At 35.4% G+C, this 26,766-nt stretch overlaps 1 protein-coding gene across 1 annotated transcript in view; it reads right to left on the bottom strand.

Moving 5' to 3' along the window:
• Window positions 1-26,766, bottom strand: part of LPCAT1 (lysophosphatidylcholine acyltransferase 1) — a 152,216-nt gene that overhangs the window by 47,468 nt on the left and 77,982 nt on the right. The window contains exons 4-5 of the mRNA XM_027868845.1: window positions 25,619-25,731; window positions 24,740-24,800 (exon numbers count right to left, since the gene is read on the bottom strand). Coding sequence (XP_027724646.1) covers window positions 24,740-24,800; window positions 25,619-25,731 — 174 coding nt within the window. The remainder of the gene's footprint in view (window positions 1-24,739; window positions 24,801-25,618; window positions 25,732-26,766) is intronic.

Raw genomic sequence — 26,766 nt, 5'->3', positions numbered from 1 at the left:
ACCCTCTATTTGCTTGCAATGCCCTTTAAACTAAAAGGTCAGTTTTAGAGATTGAAAGACAGCAGGGCATGTAACTGCAGTTTTAGATCAGTCAGATACTCGGGAAGCAGATATAATTCTCAGGACTTCAATTAGAGCACAGTTATTTGCAATGACTGGGTTTCCTAAGGACTAAATAAGAATAGTACTAAATAAGAATACTGAATTTCTATCATGTTCTTAGTTGTAGGAGTCCTCTTGGTAGGAGTGAAGGGGAGTGGAGGTCTTCACTGTTGATTTAACATTTTGTTATGAAGAAAATAAAGACATACATTGATTAAGAGGACAAAACATGTTAGTAGCTGCTTTATCTCTGGACTCACCCTCACTCACTCATCACTGAGATGAGTCAAGCCTAGGGGTATTGTGCAGAATAACTTTCTGCACAATAACTTCACAATGCCTTCTTCTCAATGCATTTTCTAGAATTTTTATTAAGAATTACAGATATGCAATGACTTAAAGACAACATAACTCTTATTATTATCTACACTATTCTCCCTGCCTAAATTTGGTTCGCCCTTTTCCATCCAAATTCTTTCTATCCTTCAAAACCCACTGAGGTCAAGATTTGGCTCTTCCAGAAAACCTCCTCTGATTGCTCTAGTTCACTTTCATCTTAGTCTCAAAGTCTTACTGTCCAGGGAGAGGCTGAGTCACTCAAAGCCAGAGGCTGCTTTTCTTATACACATCACCATGTTTTAGGACTGTGCTAGCTAACTCTGGCAGAACTAAATAAACACTTGATAGGATAATATGAAAGCCAACTGATTATTAGCCAAACTGACAGTGTGGCTGTCCAAATCACATACCCTGAAAGCATTATACTGGTTTTTATTAGATTCTATGAGGGAGTAAGAAAAGCTATATGCCTTATAAAATGACTGTCATTTTTCAGCAATAAAGCGCTATTTTAGCAACCTCTAAAATTTGCCACCAGTAAAAAAAAAAAATCCTCTAGAAAAAATAAAAACAAACTCCAGCATACAACTAGGAGATGCTTAAAAATGAGGCTGGAAATGAAGCCTACTAAACAAGTGCCCCTTCATTTACAACTCTTGCTTATTACAAGATCAAGAAAGTACAATTCCACGTTCCTGTCTCCTAGGGCCATGTGCTGTCCTACTTCCAAAAGCAGGCAAATGATTCCTTTTTCCTGTGACATGAGGTGGTTGTAGTTAAACACTGTAATTATCTTTGCTTGGCTCAACATACATGACAAGGCTGTTCCCAAATTAACAACCAACCCTCTCCACCCCCCTTCTCCATTTTGCACTTAAAATCTTGTTTTTATTCTTTAAAAAAAAAATGCTAGTCTTTAGAAAGTGTTTTAGGATCTATAAAATACTTTACACACACTATTTCATTGGGCCTCAGAATAACATTGTGAAATAATGCATACATATCTCTGTGGATGGGGAAACTGAGGCCCACAATGGTTATACAATTGCCCAAAGTTACATAGTAAGTGGTAGGGACAGAACTGACCCTCCCCCCCCAGATCTTAATTATACCAAATTTAACAGTTTTTCTACTACCTCGCTGAATGGACTGAATGAACAACTTAAATTAACCTTAGAAAGTGTGTGATTGCTATTTTGACCACTCCTCATACTCCTACACTAACTGCTGTTCTATCTTTAGAAACTCTACTTTTTCTGTGACTAGTCTAGTGCTTTGGATAGCCACACTGATCCACCAAATGAGAAATCAGGAATATTATAATTCCTTCAGATGAACAAAAGCTGATTGCTAAATTTAAACATAAGCTAATTTTTTTGCTTAAAATTTCCATTTCTAAAGCATAAAGCTGGCCTATTTACAATTTCAGAAGCATTCCTTACAAATTACAGTCTATTCATTTGACTGATAACAGATATCTTTCTGTTCATCCAAACTACTGATTCTAAATATTAAATAAGATTCTGGCCAGAATAAATAAGGACTCTATCTACCTTTTAATGGCACGATAGACCAACATCCTATTACAGCCTAGATTTGCCACAATACTACCTAGTCATAGGTTGAATTTCAAAACTAAACTTAAGTCAGGGTTTGGAGTTGTTGTTTTTAAACTTGTTTAAATATGTCTGTGTTCTCAAAGTCACAGTACTTCAAATGATCACACTATGAGGACAATTTAGGAAGGGCTGAAAAGCCAGTCCAGCACCGTCATTTAGCTATCAGTTGAACTTCTCTCTGTAAGCCACTCTGTACTGGAAATGGACAACAGTGTCCCTTAGATCGATATAAAGAGCTAGGTAAACAGTGTTATCTAAATTCACCTTTGAGAATGAAGGTATGACCATTGAGTATTATACTTTAAAAAGCCTTTTCTTCCCAGGCCTACTGTGCCACATACGGAAGGAAGATCAAACAGAAGCATATGTGTAACTAAATGTCAACTTATCCAAAAGCCATGAAATGCAAAGCCAAATAGCTATATTTCTCTACTAGGGAGCTATAAGTTGATTTATTTATCACATTCAATTCTTTGGAAATGCATATGGCTTTCTTTAAGTCTCAACTAAAATCCCATCATCTACAAGAAGCCTTCCTTACCTCTCTTAATTCTAAAGCTTTCCCTGTGTTAATTATTTCCTGTTTATCTTGTACATGGCTTGCTTTTTATATATTTGTTTGCATATTGTCTCCCCCATTAGATTATAAGCTCCTTGGAGGAAGGGACTGCCTTTTGCCTCTTTTTGTTTCTGACTTCTTAGCATAGTGCCTGGCACACAGTAGGCACTTAATAAAGGTTTATTAGTTAATAAATTGTTATTCTCTACAAAGCAGAATATTCACCCCATCAATCACAACACTGTAAAGGAAAAGACACTGGTCCTGTAGTGCTGGAGGGATGAGCTGCCTTGGTCATATATGTTTTGTATGTATATGCTTCTCTTCTAGTATAGCCTTGGAGTGTGCTCACTCTTCCCATTGATGCTATGAGTAGTTGTGGGACAGCATGCTCTGGCTTATGGGAGGAATATTTTCTTACTATTACTCTTATGATGCCATCTTAGTAAATGTCTTTTGTTTGAGCTAATTGAGTCTACTGGATGACTATTAATGGTACGCACACCAGTCAGGGATTGTGAGTAAGAGTTTTAGGAATCTAGAGACACAAAGTGCCTTGAACCTACAAGTAGTTACCTCCCAGGAATACGACTTACAGTCTGCAAATGAGTTGGAAAGGTATCCCAGAGCGGTGTTGCTTATTCTAGCAAAAATGTATGTATTTTTAAAAAGCATACAAACTAAATGATAAATTAAAATAATTATAAAATTATATTTGCCATGAAACATTACAATACTGATAAGTCACTTTTAGACAAGCATTATAACACATTTATTAAGCATTGTATATATCAGCAACTACGCTAAGACTGGGAAAACAAAGAAAGGCAAGTTTCCCTCAAGGAACTTACATTTTAAGGGGTAGACAACACATAAATAAATGTGTACATACAAGATATACACAGATATGAAAGGTAGCTTCTGAGGGAGAGGTACTAGCAGTTTGGGGGAATAGAAAAGGCCTCTTGCCAAAGGTGACATTTAAATGGAGTCTTGAAGGAAGATGGAAAACGTCATGTGAGCGTTATGTGAGATGAACAGCAAGCAGGGTAATATGGGAGGAAAAAGTGATAAGATTGGAAAGATACAAAGGGGTCAGGCTGTGAAGAGTTTTAAATGCCAAAGCCCGTTATATTTTATCTTAGAGGTAAAGGTGAGCCATTGGAGCTTACTGAGTAGGGAGGAAGGTGACAGTCATCCCTGTACTTTGGGGAAGTCACTTTAGCAGCTATGTGGAAGATAGAATAGAGTAGGGGAGAGACTTAAGACACAAAGACCAACTAGAAGGCTACTCTAACAGACCAGGTGACTGAACTAGAAAGATGATAGTGGCTTGAACTAGGGCAGAAGTGAAGTGAATAGAAGGAAGGTGATAATGTTTGACAGAAGATTGGATAAGTGGCATGAAGGCTAAGAATTTGGGTGGTGGAGAGGACGTTGATGCCTCAACAGTAATGGAGAAGTTCAGGAAGAGGGGAAGTGAAAGATAATGAGTTCTGTTCTGGACATTTTGAGGTTGAGGCGACAATAGAATATCCAGTTTGAAATGTCCAATAAGCAGATGGTGAGGAGGATGTGGAGTTTAGAAAAGAAACTAGGGCTAGATAAATGTACACACACACACACGCACACACACACACAAGAATTACCAGCACAGAAATGATGACTGAACCCAGGACAGCTGATGAATGCATTAAGAAAGATAGTATGTAAGGAATATAGTAAAAAGCCTAGGACAGAACACTTGGCAATGTCCATAGTTAGTGGAGGAAGACCCACCAAAGGAGAGTGAAAAGGACCCATCACACAAGTAGGAGGAAAACCAAGAAAAGCGTCATCAGATCTGAGAGAGCAGACAGTAGTCATAAGGAGAAGGTAACCAAAAATGTCAAACTGTCAACTAACTTAAAGGAAAACCAAACTGGTGAAATACTGATTGAGCCCTCAAAGTAATCCAGCCACTGAAATGAATTACTGTATAACAATAATAACATTTATTAGCTGACATTTATATAGTGATTTAAGGTTTACAAATTGCTTAGTATATGATATTTCATTAAATACTCAGAACATTACTGTGGGATAGGCATTGCAGGTACTATTTATCTACATTTTACAGATGTGGAAATAGAAGCTTAAAAAGGGTAAATGATTTTCTTGTGGCCATACACATAGCAATTTTTGGGGAGTGGGATTTGAATTTGAGTCTTGCTGATTCCAAGTCTAATGTCTTGTACCTTATGCCACATTGCTCCTCCAAACAGCATATCTTTGAAGTTTATTTCTAAGCATAAATTAACATTTTAAACTATTTGGGAGGCCAAGTGAAGTTATGTAACAATTTTTTTCATGCCATTTTATTACTATTATTATGGCGAGAAGAGTAGCATCACTCTATGTCATTTCTCTGAAGTATATTTTGTAAAGATAAATTTGGAATTTGGGATAAAGATATGAGCTTATCAGGTGAATTTCAGCAAGTATAATGAATGGAATGACACTGAGGTGTGGAGGGAGATAGGAGGATAAAGGAAGTGGAGAAGAGGGGGCAGCTAGGTGGTACAGTGGATAGAGCACTGGCCCTGGATTCAGGAGGACCTGAGTTCAAATCCGACCTCAGATACATAACACTTACTAGCTGTATGACCCTGGGCAAGTCACTTATCCCCAATTGCCTAAAAAAAAAAAAGAAAAAAAAAGAAAGAGAAGAGATTTTCTTTATATACAAAAGCTCCTGAAATTAACTATGTTATTTGAATTTTATCTGAAGATAAGTAGAGGCTACATTCCTTGAGAATGTAGTTGAAGTACAGAGAAATAAAAAACACTAGTTTGAGACCCAAATGAAAGGAATTTGACTGAGAGAAAGGATATGTCTAAGCTCTTATGGAAGAATATGTGGTACTATTTAGAAAAGGCCTAAGTGCAGAGGATGAGAGAAAGAGAAACAGAGAAAGAGAGAGAAGGAGAGACAGAGACAGAGGGATAAAAGTTGAATATGACTAGTTGTATCTAAATTGATTTGTAATTTCGGAGAAAAGGGCTAGTAACTGACAACAAAAGGTACAGCGAACAAATGTAAAGGCTTATAATAAGCAGCAATAGTGAATGAGAGCAAGAGTGAAACTTGAGAGATACTTGGTAGCGGGAGCTGCTCAGGAACAGAAATGCAGATCTCAGAATTAGTTATGTCAACTGAATATAAAATGATACTTGCTGACTCTACTTCCTCTCCTCCCACTCACTTCTCAATCCTTTTCAATCCAGCTTTTGACCTCAGATTCAACAAAAGTGATCTCTCTAAAGCTATCAAAGTCTTTTCTTAGTTCTAATCCCTCCAGACCTATCTGCAGCATTTGACATCATCGACTACCCTCTTCTTTTGGATATACTCTCCTCTTTGTTTTCAAGACCCCACTTTGTCCTGGTTCACCTCCTATTTGTCTGACCAGTCCTCAATCGATTTTGAAGTTTTATTATCAATATTATGCCCCCTAATTGTGGGTATTCCCCAAGGTTCCATCCTGGGACCTCTTCTGTCCCTATATTTTTCTCTTGGCAACTCTGCCAGCTTCCATGGATTTTAACTATCATCTCTATGTAGATGATTTCCAGATCTCTCTCTCTCTTTCTCTCTCCCCGCCCCCCCATCTCAGATTTCTCCTCCAAGCTTCAATTCCAGATGACCAACTGTCTATGGGATATTTCAAACTGGATGTCCCTGAGACATCTCAAAACCAACATGTCTAAAACTGAACTCATCATCTCCTTACCCCCCTCAAAAAAAACAAAAAAAAAAAACCAAAAACACAACAACCCTAAACCTCCTTCTTCTAAACTTCTTTTTCTTTCAAAGGCAATATCATCCTTTTAGAGTCTCAGGTTTATAATCTTTGCATAATCCTCAACTATATACTCTCTCACCCCACATACCAATTGATTTCTAAATCTTGTCATTTCTACCTTTGCAATATCTCTTCACTCACACAGCTGTGACCTCACTTTACTTTCTCATAACATTTCACCTAGATTATTGCAACAGCCTCAAGTCCCTCACCACTCCTGTCCATACTAAACACTGATGCCAAAGTAAATTTCCTTTAAGTGAAGATTTGACTGTGTGACTGATTTCTCTATTCAACCAACTCCAATAGCTTCCTAATATAAACTCTTCTGTTTAGCTTTTTAAAACCCTATACAACTTGGCTCCAACCCATCTTTCTAGCCTCTCTGGATATTACTTGTTCTCCCTACTTTTCATTGTAGCCACACTGACTTTCTTTTGGTTCTTCACTCAAAACACTCCCTCCTCCATACTCCATAGTTTTGCTCTGGCCATCTTCCATGCATACCTCTAGGGATATACCCCCAGATAACAGGAGTTCATCTTCAAGCTCCAGGTGTACATGTCCAAGCACCTGGGGCACATCCCCAGCCTCCAAGGGTTCACCTGCAAGTCCCAAGCATTTACTCCGCAAACTCAGGAATACATCCCTCAACTTCCATGCTGCAAATGTTGATACCTCCTCTTCCCTCAGAAGGCCCTGAAAACATTCCTTCTCTTCCACCAACCAATTGAAAAGTTCTTCCTCCTCTCCTAGCAAGCTGGTTTTTATTTACACTTTATTATTTTCCCAAAGACAAGTTTGGTGCTTTCTTACAGGGGTTTGAAGGCTGTTCTCAATGTTGACTAAATAGGTTTCTACCTTGTTTACACCGAAAAAAAAATATTCACAGAATTCCTGAATTCCTTTAAGATGCAGTTCAGGCACTATCTTTCGCATGAAGCCTTTCCTGAAACTCTCAAATCTTAATGCTCTCACTTTAAAACTACCTTCTATATATCTCATATGCATCTATATAGATACATTTATGTATATACTTATTGTACTTGTTGTCTCTCTCATTAAAACGTAAGCTTATCGTGAATAGGGATTATTTCATTCTTTATACTTGCATCCCTAGTGCTTAGACACAGTGCCTGGCACATAGAAAGCATTTAAATAAGTATTGATTGATTGATAAGTAGGCACTGCTGGTAGCAGCTGATAAAAAAGCATCCAGGGTGAACATAGGAGAATGAAAGCAAAGAATGTAGGTTTGATCCTAAGGGATATTGCTAATGGGAGAGAGGCTTCAGGGATTGGGGTAGAATGATGTCACACAAGAAAGTCATTTTGTAAAATCAAAATCAACAATATTTCCTAGTAATTCAAAAGAATGCTTTTTCTTAATCTGGAAAAGTTGGATTTACTTTGTGATTTTGATTCTTATCTAAAGTAATACTTTAAGTTGCAAAAAAGTAAAATGTCCCATTTTGGAATCTGGATGTGAAATTTGTGGACAATGCCTATTCTATAATAGTCAATGCTCAATTATCTACACTAAATAAAAGAAGCATTGGGATAATATAGGACAATGCACAGTTTTGGGATTTTCTTAAAACAAAGCAGTAGCCAGTCCCAGAGAAAGAAAGATGAGATACAGGTAAATTTTACTGTTAGAAAATTTAATCTATGGAATTTTAATAAAATATTTAATAAAATTATGAAATTTTCAGTTTGCTTCAGTACTAGTACCGCTTATCTTCAGCATCCCCTTGATCTAATGCAGGTAGTGGTGAGCTAAAAATGCTTTGTAGAATATGAAACTGACTGGGTGATCACTTGGAATCTGGGAGAACAGAAGGGGACGTGGGAAGAGTGAGGATAAAGGAGCTGCTAATAAATGGCAAAGGGAATGAACAAGAGCAGACTTTTAACCGAAAAAAAAAAACCATACAATTAACTAACAACTTAATTAATATTATAAAAAATGGGAAGCAGCTATTGCTTGTTTTATGTTTTTGTTGCAAGTACAATTTTCACTGAAATCACTGAGCAGATTTTATTGTTAATAGCACCTGAAATTTACACAGTGACTCACAGTTCATTAAAAAATAAAAACTTTCATGAACATTGTATTTGACATACAGAACAATCATGTGAGATCATCAGGGCAGGCATTATGTTCTCCATTTTACAGGGTGGGAAATGAAGCTCAAAAAGGTTAAATGTCTTGCACTATTACTAAGTAGCAGACAGCCGGTACTCAAACTCAGATCTTCCAAATTCAAATCCAGTGTTCTAGTCCATGCTCTTTTTTTTCTTAACCCTTAGGAGCTTCTTCCTCTTTAAAAGGCAAGTCAGTGAGAAAACAAGATTTTATTTATAGAATTTTGCTTTAAAAGAAAATTTTATGAGGATGGTGTGACTATAGAGCATTGAGCTGGTTTTCATTTCAAACTTAAGATTCTCAGTCTCATTACTTGATAAAAGACCTAGGTTCCAATCAACTTTTAGAACTTATTAGCTAAGTGTCCATGAACAAATCAATTGACCTCATTAAGACTCAGTTTTCTTATCTGTAAAATGGTGAAAATTAGATTTGCACCACCTACTTGACAGGGATATTGCAAATAAAGAATCTAAGAGTCTCCTGCTTCTTTTACTCGCCTAATAATGATAGTGTCTAAACCAGTGTTTTTGTGTAGGAAAAGACCCAGAAAGATTAAATACAGTAAGTAAATATTGATCAAATTGGTTAAGAGATCCTAGGAAAAATGTCTCCAAAATGACAACAGTAGAATTCAAATATATATTAGAGAAAGTATCTTAAGACCTATTTTTTTTTTTTTGGTATGGAACATAAATGTCCTAATAAAGGGGATTCATGGGTGTCCCTCAAAAGAGTGCACCTCCAGGGGAGTCATAGACTCTTTTGTCATTTTGGTGAAGCTTGTGGATCCTTTCTTCGAATAATATTTTTAATTGCATAAAATCCAATAAATGTGATAACGCATATTTATCCTCTACTCCTTTCTTCCAGAACCACAATCAAATAAATACTCCCATTACTATTGGAAAGGGCATATCATTCTACTCTGTTATGTTTCCACTCACCATCTCTATAACTTTCCAAACCAAAATGCCCCTCTTTCTGGCCACTATTGTCCTAAATATGTTTTTCCCACCATTAGAATATAACATTCTTGATGGCAGATCAAGATGCCTTTGCATTCACTTTTGTGTCCCCAATGCTTAGCCCAGTGCTAAGGCACATAGTAAGTGCTTAATACTTTTAATCCGTCCCTTCCATCCATCCATCACTCAAGTTAAATAGATAGCCAATAATAGCCATGAGAACACTAGGAAAACTACATCTAGTAAAATTTTCAATATCAACCTTTATGAAATGGACATTGCTGTCAAAGAAATAACATGTTGTGTTTACTAGAGTGTGTTGAAGGATATTGTCAATATTTTTTGCCTAGAAGAAAAGAAATCTGAAATATTCAGGATCTCCCAAAATACAAGGTCCCATAGAGTTTAAACAAACAAAACAAAAAGCAGGCAACTGAAATTAATAAATTATTGGATTACTTTTTTTTTTTTTTACTGGATAATTATGTTCTGTAAATACATGTTTTTAAAATTTTAGTGTTTATATAGTTGTTATTACTACTATGTTGTGGACAGTGCTTTCTTTAAGGAAACATATACTTCAATATTTTAAGGGACTATGAGCTCAATTGGTGCAGATTACAACCCACTTATGCTTTCTTATTGTAGGCAATTTTCCTCCATGTAATGACAGAAGCTTCAGTAGATTGCCCCAGATGAGCCACCCTATGTGCTAAAGGCATACCAGTGCAGCAGTCAGACAGCCCATTTGTTTTCCTCACTTTTGCCACACAACCAATCTTTCTTTTCCTCACCAATAGCCCTTATATCACTTTTTGAACAAATGTTCTAACTGGAATATGCTGTATTTTACCTACACCTACTACACCAAGCATCTTGGGTAATTTCCAACTTGGGATACTCAGAAATTGTGGTGTGATGAGACTTACAACACTATAGCATTGCTTAAAGAATATCTGGGTTGAAAAGACAGATCTTTGAACTGAGTAAAGAGCTTGGAACAATGAAAAGCTCTATACAATTCCCAAATACAATTTAGACCACTATCTTCCTTTTACTTATTTATGGGACCTAATCATCATTCATCTACATGTCCCAGTTTGAACAGGCATTTTTCAGCCATTAGGTTATTCTTTATGAATTGTTAGGTTGATTTCTCTTCAATAATCATGGATCTCAGGGAATAAGCTTCACAATGCTCTGATGCAATCAGCATAATATCATTCACAAATCGGGCATCTGGAAGACCACACCATTGGTAGAAAACCCCTGTCATTTACATTTTGTGCAAGCTAGCCTCCATAAAAGTGGTGAATAGCTTTGGCAGGTGTCCATTTCTGTTTTATGCCTCAGTTGACATTAATAATCAGAGGACTGTTGAACAAAATTCTCTTTGTGGGTTGCTTTTATCAAAGAATCTTATGTGATAGTAACATACACATGTTAGATTCATTGTTGGAGGACACTCTGAGAGACTGCATTTTGCAATGACTATGAGCTGTGAAAATCACTCATGGTTTTTTGTAAACAAGAAATATTAACTACAACAAGCTCCTGTATTTCTTTGTACCTTTAAATCGATTGTAACTGTAAAGATGTGGCCTACTGTAGAGAATAATTTAAGATTCCTATTCCCTTTTCATATTTTCATCTATGATACACTCAATGCAGCTATAGATCATTCGCATAAAGATAGTATAAAAGTGAAAAAATACGTATTTATCAGTAGCTATTGATGTTATTCTTTTTAAAATACTAATGTGATTTATGATCCCTATTCTTTTTCTGTCTACTCTCCCTGATAGATTTTGTAAAATAACTCCTCATTACTTTTAATATTGTATGCCTTTAATCATGTATTTCCTCAATGCATACCTAGTTTGGTACAGTCACTTTTCCCATAAAGTTCTATTTCTATTTCTTGATAAAACACATTGGGGACTGTGATGGTAAGATCCAAATGTGGTAGTTCCTCTGTCATTGGTGATAACTAGATAAACTGAAAGATAAAGTTAAAAAGCACTGAATTTAAGATGTAGGCGAGAACATAAGGGTCATCTAATCCAACCCCCTAATTTTTCAGCTGAGGAAATAGAAACATGGAAAGGTTAGGTTACTTAATCAATACTACCCAGGTCAATGGCTGACCTGAGATGAGAATCCAAGTCTAAACTCCCAGTCCAGTGTTCGTTTTATGGTGGTATACCAAAAGCTTTAAAGTATAATTTTTCTTCAGAATACTGAGAAATTCACCATAAAAATATCTATATACCTCAGGAACTAAGCAATGCAACTATTAAGCAAAATCAGATTATTTTTCACACCATGAATGAAAAGTTAATGGAGAACGTAACAACTTAGGCACAAATTCCCACAGAGGAGTAAAAACATGCTTCCTCTAATTGAGAAAGAGTTAAAAAAAAAAAGAAAAAAGTTAGATTTTGAAGAGTGTAGAGATCAGATAAGATATGTAATACAGAACTTAGTAATAGGAAAAATCTTATAAATGTAATCAGCTTTATTATTGATATAAACCTTCTAGATGTTGGTTGTTGTTTTTTTAAGAAAAAGCAATGTGTCAGCAAGATGAAATTATACTAGTGGTGAGGCTACTATGTGTTTCACCTCCTGAGGATGGAGGCTCTTGTGCCTGGTAACAGTCCTTCAATTTTAGGCTATGTAACAGGCTTAAATTTTAAGTGCTCACAGATTAGCCTAAAGTCATTTGCATTTTTAGAAATAGCTCAACTCTCTGATGTTCAAATTATCTGTTCAGCCATTCCTCAGTTTGTGAGTATCCTCTTAGTTTTCAGTTTTTTTTTTTTTTTTTGAGAGCTGATACACATATTTTTGCACATACAGGTCCTTCTTCTCTTTCTTTCATCTGGTTGGGGGTATATGCCTAGAAGTGGTATTCCTGAGTCAAAAAGTATGCACAGTTTAGTGACTTTGAGGACATAGGTACAAATTCCTTATTAGAAGGGCTGGAACAATTCATATCTACATTAACAGTGCATTTGTGTGATCACAAATCTAGTTTTGTCAACACCAAATCCAATTTATTTCCAGGTACCCCTTTATTTTCCAGTACATGTATATAATAAGAATGGAACAGTCACAGTGGGTATAGAAAACCACAAGGATCTGTAAGGACCTAACACTTCTCACTCTGGTGTGCCATTACTAGAAAGTGCCCATTACTCTCCGATTTGGTCTGCTCACTCTAACCTGCCCTTGCTTTGGCAGACCTAGATTCTAAGAGAAAGACAGTTATACTCACATTCTCTCAGAGTGCTAGGGGTAACCTTGTTAAGGGAAAATATACTTCTACTCACCACTCCAGCTTCTGATCCCCTACCTGATGCATTTGTAGATAGAAATATCTACATAACCAGCCACTTATACAGGTACACTCATGTAGTACATAATCTTTTATGCAACCAGATGTTTACAATAATAAGTTTTAGATCTTTAACATAACCATTTATTTAACAAAAAGATGAAAGAAATAATAACATCATGGATATTTAAGTGATCAAAGAAATTTTATATATATAAACCTGAATCACACTCTCCAACCAATATATTCATTGTCTATGGTGAAGAGTGGGCATATACATAGAAACCTGTCAGGGACACACATCAGAGAGGAAGACTCATATGTTTAGGGTAAAACACAACTCTGGACTATAGGATCTGATGTCATTAATCCATTCAGGAACATGTATACCACCAAAAATTTGCTTCTCAGCACACTGATTGGCTGTTCACCACTATTCACCCACTGAGTGGCTCTTCCCCACTCTTCATCTGGACACATTGTTTTCTCCTCTCCTCTCCACTCAAACATAGCACTTACAAGCTCTTGCAATTCACCATCACACTTAAAAGTGTATTTACAAATTTTTACCTCAACATATACAACAGTTCTCCTTACCCCAGAAAATTAGAAAGCTTATCAGACTAGCTATCTTTGGGCTACACATACCAGTTAAGCCAATTATCCATGCATCCAGATGCTATAGTGCCCAATTAGAATGGAGCTTATAGCAAGACAGCTCAGGCTAACTTTAAGCTAGGCAAAAAAACTAGTCAAATCACCAGGACACTAAAGCATTTGCAAAGCCCCATCTTGTTTTCCTTCTCATGCCAGAGGTGGCAGCAGAGAGCAACAGGCCTTTATGAAAAGTTTCCCCTCACTTCAAATCTAGGTGGTACTAAAGGGTAATACATAGCTGCCACAGAAGCGCTTGACCAGTGATATCAATTTTCTCTCCCACTAATCAGAAATCATTTACCTGAAGCCCTTTGTCAGATGACTGCTTCTAACTGCCACAGCTCCCACAGTTTGTCATCCCACCTCCCCAAGGTTGTCATTTCAAGTTCTTCTCAAGTGCCTATACCTAGTTCCTACTTCTAGTCAATGGCTTAAATGAGAGATTTTTTGACTCTCAGTGACTCATCTTTCATTTAAAAAGCTTCATGTGACTCCTCCAATTTCCCCAACCAAATCAACAGTCCTTTTAAAATCATACCTCAGTCGCCAAAAGTTTATATGTTCTCTCTCTCTCTCTCACGTTTTACGCTCTTCAGTTATAAAATACTTCTATGTGAATGAGCTGATGTATCACAATATATTCTAATTCTGAAGCAATCAATACATTCTTTGGTTTCTGAATTTGTTTCTTTGCATTTCTTCAGTTTAAAAAAAAATGAAAGCTCTTTTTCTGCCTCCTTAAAACATCATTCTGTTTACATACAAGCAAAGCATCATTCTACATCATTCACAAAGTGATGTATTTATAAATACATCATAGTTCATTTTATGTCTCAATCTGTTTCAAATCCTATATGAAAGTTCAGTTTTTCCAAACACATATATTAGCAGTTTTTACTAAAATCAAGCTCTCTTCCTGCTCCCTTTTGGTTTAAAAATGTTTATCTAATAACAATGGCAATGTCATATCTTTCAACAGTTAATATAAATCTTTTCCTTTATACTTTCTCTTTCTCTTCACAGAAAAATACTTGTTTTGCCCATTTCATCACTAAACTATTCCATATAAAAGGAGCTTGAAAGGTACAGCATATCTTATGCATATATACACATATATAATGTACATATCATTTACTATATATTAATACTTCTAACTTGTAATGGGAAGAAAGAAACTTGGAAGGACCTGAACAATGAGTAAAAAATAGATTAAAACACTGAGAGAGGAGGAGGAAGGGTAGGAAAAAGTAGGCAATGGATAAAATAAGGGATGAGTAAAAAAGGGAATAGATGAAGTACCAGTTAAGGCCAGAGGAAGGAAGATGTCAATTTATCATCATTATTAATTATTGAATGTCTACACCATTAAATCCAATAAGCACGTATTAAACATATGCTATGGTTCTAGAAACTAAGACTATGAAGACAAAAAAAAAAAAGGGCCCTGTCCTCAAGAAACTTACATTGTACTGGGGATACAATCTATAAACATTTAAGTATATGCATGATTATTTGAGAAGGGAAGAATTCTAATAAATAGGGGGATTAGAAAAGACTTCATGTAGGAAACATGAGCTGGAGTTTGAAGGAGACTAGGGAGTCTAAGAGGCAGAGATGAGGAAGAAATATATTTCAGAGATGGGGGTCAATTTATTCAAAGGCACGGGCACAAAAGAAATAAAACTGAATTGGAAGAACAGCAAATATTTGTGTTTAAATGGAACATATAATTCATGAAGAAGAACAAAGTGAAATGAACCTATAAAGGTATGTTGGTACCAGGTTGTGAAGGACTCTTTTTTTTGTAAGTAGTATTTTATTTTTTTCCAATTACATGTAAAGATTTTAACTTTCATTTTTTATAAAATTCTGAGTCCCAAATTTTTCTCCCTTTCTTTCTCACCAACCCCCTCCGCAAAATGACAAGCAATTTGATACAGGTTATACATGTGCAATCATTTAAACATATTTCTACATTAGTCATGCTATTAAAGAAGAAATGGAACAAAAGGGAAAAACCATGAAAAATAAAAACCAAAGAAAGGTGAAAATGGAATGCTTCAATCTGCATTCAGACTTTATAGTTCTTTCTCTGGCTATGGATAGAATTTTCCATCATAGTCTTTTGGAATTGTCTAGGATCACTGTACTGCTGAGAAGACCTAAGTCTATCATAGTTGATCATCACACAGTGTTGGTGTTGCTGTGTACAATGTTCTTCTGGTTCTGCTCACTTCACCCAACATCAGTTCATGTAAGTCTTTCCAGGTTTTTCTGAATTTACTCTGCCTGCTCATCATTTCTTATAGCACAATAATATTCCATTACATTTATATACCACATCTTGTTCAACCATTCCCCAATAAATGGGCATCCCTCCAATTCACAATTTTTTGTCACCACAAAGTGAGCTGCTATAAATATTTTTGTACATGTGGGTCCTTTTCCCCTTTTTATGATCTCTTTGGGATCAGATCAAGAAATGGTATTGCTGGGTCATCGGTTATGCAGTTTGATTGCCCTCTGGGCATAGTTCCAAATTGCTCTCCAGAGAGATTGGAACAGTAATAAAGGGTTTTAATGGCAACTGTATTTCATCCTAGAGGTAACAAGGAGCCACTAAAGGCTTTTGAGCAGGCAGTGACACAGTCAGATTTATTTTTTGAGAAGACTTTTGGTAGCTGTGTGGAGGATGGATTGGACAAGAGAGAGACTGAAAGCCAAAATAATATCCAAGCAGTTGCTAAAACAGCAAAATTGAGAAGTAATGAAACCCTAAATTAGAGTGATGCTGGTTGTTGAGAGTAGAAGTAAGGAAACACATGTTAGAGGTATTATAAGGGTAGAATCAATAAGAGTTGGCAAACAACTGGCTAAGGGGTGGCAGTGCAAGGCAGGGGGAAATGTTGAGGATGATAATAAGGCTCCAAATCTGGGCAACTGGAAGGATTTCAACAGAAAAAGAGAATTTTGGATCAGGGACAGCTTTATGGGGAGAAATGACTTCTCTTTTGCAAATGCCTATTTTGAGGCATGTACAGGTCGTTTTGTTATAGATTTCCAACAGGAAATTCCTGATACATGACTGCAGTTCTGTGGTTTTAGGTTTTAACTTGGATTATTATAATAGCCTCCTAATTTTTCTCCTTGCCTAACATCTCTTCCCCACTTCAATTAATCCTCTACTTAACTGCCAAAGTAATTTTCCTAAAGCACAGGTCTAATTACGTTACTCCCCTATTCAATAAAATGTAGCTTTCTATTAATGAGGATAAAATATCTCGTTGGTTTGTCTAAAGCCATTCACAACCCAGTCCCAACTCGTCTTTTCAGTTTTATTATTCCTGCCCTTCCTACATTCTAGTCTAGCCAAATTGGACTTCTCACACATCACTCTCAACCTCTGTGCTTTTGCATAAAAGTCTCCTACACCTTGGAATGTTCTCTCTCCTCACTGATACCTCTTAGAATTCCTTTTTCTCCTTCATGACTCTGCTCAAGCAGCATCTGGTACACGAAGGCTCTCCTGCTTCCCCTAATGCCCTGTGATCTTCTTCTTCAAATTACTTTGTATTAATTTATATACACACACACACACATATATATATTCTATACACAGACAGTTTTTGATTTATATAAATTTGTATTATGCAAACAACTTTATGTAAAGAATTCTGAAAGGTATGGAAAGATTTAACAGAAACATGTATGAAGAGAGTTTGGGAAAAAGTGTGCCCACAGTTTGTTCTTGATTTTCATGTATTTGGCAAAGATGAAAGGTTTGAAGGAGTAACAAAATTGCAAAATTATCAAAATTGATAATAATTGATCATTTATTAATAATTAATAAATTAAAATAATTGGAGCTAGAAGTGGATGAAAATGATGGGGGGGGGGTTGATTGAGTCACCTGGAGAAGAACTGTCAAATGAGTATCTGATTGAGCTGTAGCCTAGCCACAAAGATTGCAGAAGAAAGGGAAGCTTCAGAACTCAAGGTTCACAAATAAATGCTGGCAGAAGCATTTCATCACTTGAGTGAATTTTGTTCTTGTATGAAAAAGCAGATACAAATACTTCAAGATTTTTAAAAGTTCAAAGACTAGAAGAGGATAATATTGCTTGCAATCATCAGATATGAGGAAAAAAAGAGTCACTGTCCAAATATTTCTTGATAGTTTCATTAAAAAAAAAAGTTGTTCAGTCAATTACCAATGAGAAAGACCAGGTGCATTGGGTGGGGAAGGGGCAACATAGTGCATACCTCTATTACAGTACTGTTCATACTTTATCATTCACTTTAGCTTTCATTTCATAATTCTGTTTATTATCATAGAACAGTACATAGTACACAGTACATTTAGTATGTATGCATTTTAGCACATTTTATAACTTATATAAAAGTATTATTTTGTATATGTCTTTGTTATATAGACTAAGTGAAGTTGGTTTGTAGGCGTAAATTTGTATTACATAAAAATCATGTTAGACAGAGGTCTGTGGAATGGTCCGCTCATGTAAAAAGAAATGAAATATAAAAAATATAAATAAACAAACATATACATATAATATGCATGTATATTATATATAATATGAAAAACATATCTCCATATTAGCCAAGTTCTGAAAAAAACAAAAACAAGAAAAATAAAGAAAAAATATATGATTCAATCTGCATTCTGAATCCATCAGTCTTCTATCTGGTGGCAAATAGCATTTCATACCTTGAGTCCTCTGGAGTTGTGATAGATCATTTTACTGATCAAAGTTACTAGGTCTTTCACAGTTGATTATCATTACAACATTGCTATTACTGCGTTGATTGTTCTCCAGGTTCTTCTCACTTTGCTTTGCAACATGTTGTATAATTCTTCCCAGGTTTTTTTTTTTTTTAAAGCATCGTGCTTATCATTTTTTATAGCACAATAGTGTTCCATTAATTTATGTACCACAACTTGTTCAGCCATTCTCCAATTGATGGGCATCCTCTCAATTTCCAGTTCTTTGCCTCCACAAAAAGAGCTGCTATAAATATTTTTGTACACGTGAATCCTTTTCCTTTCACTCTTTTGGGTATAGACCTAGTAGTGGTATTGCCAGGTCAAAGAGTCTGCACAGTTTTATAGCCCTTTGGGCATAGCTCCAATTGTCTCCAGGGTGGTTGGACTAGTTCACAGATCTACCAATGTTGCATTAGTATACCTATTCTCTCACATCCTGTCCAGCATTTGTAATTTTCCTTTTCTGTCATCTTAGCCGATCTGATGAGTATGAGTTGGTAGCTCAGAGTTCAAACATGTCTTTTTGAATTGTCAAAACTTGTAAGTAGATGTCACTGCTCTATTAAATTCCACTACTATGAATTCCATGGCAGTATTGTAAGGTCCTTTTCATACCCTCAACTCCCAAATTTTTGTAGCCACTTGTAGTGTAGTAGCAAATAAAGACATCCTTATTTATTTATACCTTATGATCTTTTCCTGTCCAAGCAAAGCAACTGTCCCCTGGACATCACCAGTTATTTCCTCCTTTTAGGCATTACATATACATGGCACCTTCTGGAAAGCCTTCCTTGATATAACTCCATCAAAACCCATTCTTTTCCTCCTCTGAAACAGTGTTCAAATAATTCACTACCTTTATGAAGCCTAGTCAAATTAACCCCATCTGGTCCAGAAACTCATTTATGCAACTCCAGAAACTCATTTATGCAACTCTTTGCCACTAAGCTCTGACTTCATTATGTAAAAAAATAAATAAAAATTAATAATAAATATCATTTGTCAACATATGGATTAGTATTTAAGATCACCCACATGTAATGTGAGATTTATTAGCCTTGACTCAGATAGCATGGCAAGGAATGACAACAAAATTTCTTCTTTGCTCACTTTACAATCCATCCCTCTGAATGAGAATGGTGGCCTCTGCTCAGGCTTGAAATTCTTGGAGACATTCTCCTCTTGTTCTCTTCAATGATGGAATGGCATAATGGTTTACCCGCTTTTTGATGCTTTTCTCCATCAGAAGAACTAATTAAGTAATGCCACTATGCCTCAATATGTTTCTGTTATTTGTCTTATTTTCATATATTGCTTTGACCCTGTCTCTCCAAATAAACAATAATCTCCTAAAAACAGCTTTTACTTTCTTCTTAATTCCATTTACTTTTGAGACTTACACAAAAATACTACATATGAAAATACGACATCATAAAAAAAAGACATGCATAGCGAAGAAGTTTCTGTTAAATGAAACATGGATCTCTATTTACATATACGCTTAGTGGTATAAATGGGAACAAGTTTTCCTTTTTCCTTTATTCCCATTTGAATGGTTGTTCATTTCAGCTCTGTTGCCTTCTCACCCAGAACCTAGAAGAACAACATTTAAGGGGAAGCAGTAGTAATATCATAGGGGGAAGAGATTTCACAAAGGTACTATCTAAAGCAATTTCAAATTATATTACAAAATCTGAGGCACAGTAACTTTGTAGGTGCATGACTAGTGTTCTGCCTACAAGGCATGCCACAGCAACTGTCTCCTGTTAGACTGGCTCTCTCATTTTAATTATCTACTTTCATTGCTTTAGGTGCAAACAATATATTCAAACTCTCATTCTTATACTAATCAGTTCTTCTTTAACCCCAGGCCCATGCTTTCTTGCTTCATTTATCTCATAACCCATTCCATTGTTCTGGGCAGCATGATACAGTGGAAAGAGTAAGAAGACCTGAGTTTGAATTCTACCTCTCATGTATACTACCTGTGCATATCACTCAATCTCCCCGGGCTTTTTTTTTTTAAATAATCTGTAAAATGAGGGAGTTAAACATGACTTCTAAGGGCCCCTTCCAGCATCTAGTTCTTTGAGTTTTGCTTTCTGGATTCTCTCTTCTTGGCCCTCTTTTCTCTTTATACTCTCTCCTTTGGCAATTTTATTCACTCTGTTGTCTCTAGTTACCACCTCTATTTAGATGACCCCTAAATCTGTATCTCCAGGCCCACCTTCTTTTCTGAGCTCCAGACCCCACATCTCCAGCTGCTTTCAGTAGATCTCCACCTGGATGAATCACTGCCACCTCAAATTCAACACATCCCCAAATCGAGCTTATCTACCCCAAACTTGTTTCTGTCTGTGGCACCACCGCTCATTAAATTTCTCATTTTTTAGCTTTAGAATTATCTTTGATTATTGCTTTGTATCACTGCTTCTATGGAATCAGTTACCAAGTCCTACTGATTCCACCTCTATAATATCTCCAGCAGCCACACCTTTCTGTTTGTTCTCATTGCTACCACTCCAGTGGTCTTAATTGTCACTCACTGGATTACTATTATAATCTCTCAACAGATCGTCTTACTTCTACTCTTCCCCTCTCCAATCCATCTTTCATGATACCACTGTCAGAATAATGTTCTTAAAGTTACAAATGGTCAGGTTACTGCTCTGCTAAAAATTTCAAGTGGTTCCCGAAAGTCTCCCAAATAAAGTTCAGATATCTTCGCCTGACATTCAAAATTTCCTGCAGTCTAATGCCATTAAAGCTTCATTTCATAAGAGAGGCAGTGAAATGGCACAGTAGATAAGTGTTGGACATGGGGATGAAAAGAGCAGAGTTCATATTTAGCCTCAGACACTTAGCTGGGTGACCCTGGGCAAGTCACTTAACCTCTGTCTGCCCTTATTTCCTCATTTGTAATTTCCTCATTATTTGATAGTAATAACATCCACTTCACAGGGTTGTTGTGAGGATAAAATGAGATAACATTTTAAAATGTTTTGCAAGTGTTTTGCAAAATAAAGCACCACATAAATCCTAACTATTGTTACTATTATATTACCATCTACCTTTCAGCTAAATTGGTCTATTGCCTAAACACATCACATGCCACCTTTTAACTACACTTATGTTCACTCTCTTCCCTGTGACTGGAATGTCCTCCTTCCCCCCTTTTAAGCCATTTTATTTCTACCCATTTTTTAAAGTCACCTGAAATGTACTTCTCTCCCACAAAGAATTCCCTGATACCCCACCCCCTCCAAATCTGTAACAGCCATAATTCATTCAACAAGCATTTAATAAACTCCTACTATATGTGCTAGACGGTGGAAACATAGTCAAAAGTAAAGACAGCTCCTACCCACAAGGAGCTTACCTTCTACCACTTAATATTCCACTCTAGGCTATACTCTTGACTTTCCAGACTTTCTCTGCCATGTCCTAGAAACCTCTTCACCCAAAAGTTTCACTATACCTCTGGGTTTTTCATATTGGAAGTACCATTTGTCCCTGTAGTCTCTCCCTCTGATCAACTGGTTTCTCCTTCAGTCTCCATTTTAAGGAGGACACTTAGGCCAGCTGTGTCTTTCTTACTCTCTGGGCTACATTCCTGACTCTGGATTTCCCTACCATGTCCCTGCATTGGTACCTTATTAGAAAATATGAACACATTAAAGATAACAAATTAAAATAAATCACTCCAAACAAATTCAGTACTCTTAAATTTAGCTTTCAACATAACTAAGCATCTTAATCACCTGACTTACCTTCTCATTGAATTAAAATTTAATGCTACTTGATTTTTAATGGATGATGGTTAGAACCATTAATAAAGACTTCTCCACATAATATAAGCTATTTCCTTTTTGGCTTTGAATCCTCAGCACCTAGACAGTGTTCCAATAAGTACAATTAAGAACTTAGCAAGTATTTGAATTATGATAGACTATGTATCTAGACCAACTGTTTTTTTTCCAGGTTGCCTGAATTAAATTAGTTAATAGCTGATATACTTAGAACTTAAAGGTTTGCAAAGCAATTTACATACATCGCCACATTTGGCCCTCAGAGTAACCCTATAAAGTAACAGCTATAGGCATTAGCATCAGTATTTTAAAGACGAGAAAAACTTGTGAGAGGTTGAATAACTTGCTCAGAGTCACACAGCTAGAAAGGATTTGAAGCAAGTTTCAAATCCAGGTCTTCCTGACTCCAAGTTTAGAATCCTATCCATCATACTCTACTGCCTCTGGAGTCAGTTCAAGTAAAAAAAAAAAAAAACCAAAAAACCAACTGGATACCATCTATATGCCTAACACGGAATATAGGCAGCAAAAACTTTTCCCTCTCTTGATCATATTCTGCATTTTTTTTCTTCCCATCAGTTAAACTTCCTTTCAAAATTCTAACTTAATTTTTTTTAAAGCAAAGAATATTCTATAAGGTACTAAAAGTCAATTAGTTCTTTGTAATCAGCTTATTTCTGAAACCAAAAATGAGCATTTTAGTCCCATGACTGAAAAGATACTGTCCCCTTCTATAAGAGATAGCATTAAATTATGTGTTATATAATGTCTCTTCAATTAGACACCATCTTCTTATAATTAATGGATTTGTACCTACTGTACCAAGTTGCTAGGTTGTTTTTACGTATTGTGTTTCCAAAATTGCTAAATGGCTACTAGCAAAATGTCTGAATTGTATGAAATTATAGGTTGAACAACTAGCAATTTTTAGCTGTTAATGTCATAGGTGTTACTTTTTCCTGTATGAATAAAATCAAAGCATAGCATATAGGCTACTATAAAATATTAGTCTATCAGTGGTGTCCACAGATCCTCTTTTCCAATAATTACAATACCTTTGAGTGTTTGTTTAAATGCTCCTGGTAGTTTATTCCAGTCAGATCTAGCAACAAGTTTTAGTTAGGGTGGGCAATTAAAATAGCTCTGTGGACTAAAATAGAGTGTTCAGAGTGATATATTTTAAATTATTCATACTTGAGCAAAAGTAGATATAAACATGAGAATAAGTAAACTACAGAGACAAGGTGGAAGAAATATTTCTAAATTGTTTAGTGAACATTTAAAACAATAGACTTCAATGATGTCAGTGAGATACTTTTGTGGAACTGATTTGTTCATGGGCTAAACTAATTCAGTTAGAAACAGTAAGACAAACTATTCTGACAGCCATAAGAACATAAGACAAGTCTATATTTGTAGTTCTATTGGATTTAAAGTAGTAAGGAACTTTGGGATCATCTAATGAAACCCTGTTATTTTATAAATGAGAAAACTTAGGCCTATAGAATAAAATTACTTGCCTGTGTGTGCATGTGTGTTTGCACACACACGTATAATATAGACACATGTCATGTGTATATATGTGTGTGTGTGTTTGCACACATACATATAATACAGACACATGTCATGTGTATATATGTGTGTGTCATGGTTGTTACTTTATGTATACACACATATATGCATATATATATGTATGTATATACAGATGAGAATTTGAGAATCTATAGCAACACAGACCTTTCAAGTTATCTGGATACAATAATGTTCTAGAATCAACTGCACACAATTTAACTCAAAGAGTTTTATTTCTAACGTTTAGCATGTAAAATATTTAGAACATTAAAGGCTTGTGGTTTACACATAACAATAGCTTTTAAAATGTCTCAATAATAATAGGTTCAATTTACACTACAGTGAGTTTGTGTGGGTATCCGGTAAAAACTCAATGGAATCCTAATTCATATATAAATAGACTACCATTTATACAATACTATGTCAAATAATGTGTACATAAGCATCTAATAGTAAGGCTTACATCTTTACATTTTATATCCAAAAGTGCTCTACTATTATCAGTCAACAAATACTGATTCATAAATAAGTAAGACCAAATCAGAAGCCTGTTACAGATTGAAACACTGGATATCTAACTTTGACCTTTTAAAAAAAAAACATAAAAGCAATATAGCTTTAAGTAGGGTCCACTTTCAATGGTCTCCTGTATACAACTACAGTAAAAAGAAATTTTAAAATTCAATAACCATACATGCGTACACATACACACATATATAATCCTATCTTTCTCAGCTGCTTACATATGATTCAATTCTTAAACCAAATTTCACATGTGGGCAGCTTAGTAATATTTCTAAGATGATTAAGTTACTGTAAGAATAAAAAATGATTACTTTCATTTATTAAATTATATTGTAAAATAACTTTTAAAATGGAAAACTGTTAAAAACCATTAAAAAATTAAAGAATATGACACTATAAGAACCAACAATTGAGGATAGATGCATCTTTTCAAAGAAGAAAAAAATGCCATTTAAAAATAGAAGATAATACCTACCAGGCTTGAAGGTAATGAGGCAGCTCCTGTTAGTGCAAGTTCCTTCTGGGAATATCATTATCTTGGAGTAAAAAGAAAATTTACATGAAATAATAGTGAAGTATAGTTTTCAAATTATTCCATTATCCAAATATTCTACAACATTTTAATAGTATCCAGTTAAAAGGAACAAAAAGCCACAACATAAATACTAGTGTACCCATGCACACATACTTTTATGCTAAATAATAGCATTATTAGAAGTTGGAAGCATCCCAAATAAGACAAACCTAAATGTGATTTTTCTCAAATCGTATCAGTCTGTATTGCATCAGAAATTAAGCACAGAATCTAATTTCTAAACTGAAAATAATCTTAGGGATTTATTTCAGTCTGGAAGGTAGCAAAAACTGAGGAGACTTTTAATAACTTTTTAAAAGAACCACATAAAGATGATAATTGAAGCCATAACAAGAAGTAAAAACTTAGGGAACAACATGTTACCACTGTGGAAAGGATTTATGGAACCCTTCATCAGAATTTTCTCCAAAGCCAGTTGGCAAATTATGCAAGAAAACTGGCCACTACATAATTAATATTTTTGGCCATAGTAACTCACCAAACTAAGGTGTAGAAAGGCTGTGATCTGCATCAGTGGAAGGAATACGCATGCTGCTAAAAATCACAGATCTTCCGAATTGCTAAACTTCTAAAACATATGCTTCTAAAATTTATTCAATCAAAAAGCATTGAATTTAATTGCAGTTCTAAATAATCCTGATTTCACTACTAAAAGGTATCTATGTATGAAATGCTCTGGCTCCTTGATCTATTTTCATTCATATTTTAACACTTTTCAGAGACAATGTCCTTCAAAATATGAACAAGATGCTGAGTTACCTGTGGCCATTTGCCATTAGACTGTGCACGTTTTTTTATTTCTTCAACAGTTTTCCTTCGAGAATCCTGGTCAGATCGGGATACAAATACTGGTCGTATATATTTTATCAGAGCTGCAAAGAAGTTATATGAATTATGTACAGCAATGTAGCATTTTGAGGCAGGTTGTGATTGGGGAGCTAGGGGATTACTTTGTCATTGGTCTCAAAATATAAGGAAAAAAAAGAGAAATTCTAAAAATCCATGTAGAATCACAAAAGAAACAGACACACATCCAATAAAATAAGCAACTACAAATGGACTTAAGGTTTAAGAGTTAATGGAGTAATAGAGTTTTTATATGGTTATATTACTGGATCAACCAAAATTGGTCAACCCTTGGTTATCTACAGGGGTATAGTAGAAGAGAGGTTCAAAGATCCTAAAAGTGTGCATATTAGCAACACTAAAAACACATTTACCTTTGTAATAAATCAATTATAAATGAACATTTTTAATTACTCATGAAATGGTGATCACAAAAAATAAAGTCTATTGGAATAATATTCCTAAGAGGAAATGTCCACAGGGAATTATTATCTGACAGGTATGAGCAGAAAAAGCTCATAGAAATACTTAAAAGTAGGTTTAAAAAGAACCACCATCAGTAGTGAAAACATTGTTATAAACCTCCAAGAGAATTTAAAATAGTAATGACATTCACATGTTCCCAATTTCTAAAATTGAAGAATATGATCTTTGAGAATCATTTTAAATGAGACTGGTTGTTGTGAACTAACCAGTGGAATGCTATGTAGCAATTATCTATACTATAATCTTTATTTTAGACATGTAGATACCTGTGTTTTTATAGATATCTATATTTTCCGTAACTCTGCAAAGACCAACACTGTTATAGATGGTATGAAAGAATAAGCAGATAGACATAACTACATACACATCTACAGTAGGAATTCATCATGTACAAAGAACTACGCAAGATGTTGTGAGAGATACAAAATTGCATAAAACACTGTTTCTGAAGACACTGACAAGTAGAATATAAGCTCTTGAGGGTTGGCATTGTTTTCTTTCTTTGACTTCTCAGCATCTAAAACAGTGTCTTGTACTTAGTGATTAAAAATGTTTGTTGTATTGAATTCTAATTG

This window comes from Vombatus ursinus, unplaced genomic scaffold, assembly GCF_900497805.2.
Source record: "Vombatus ursinus unplaced genomic scaffold, bare-nosed wombat genome assembly UNPS02014791.1, whole genome shotgun sequence".
Classification (NCBI taxonomy): domain Eukaryota; kingdom Metazoa; phylum Chordata; class Mammalia; order Diprotodontia; family Vombatidae; genus Vombatus; species Vombatus ursinus.
The sequence above is the reverse complement of the archived record's forward strand: the minus strand, read 5'-3'. Positions and strand labels throughout refer to the sequence as shown.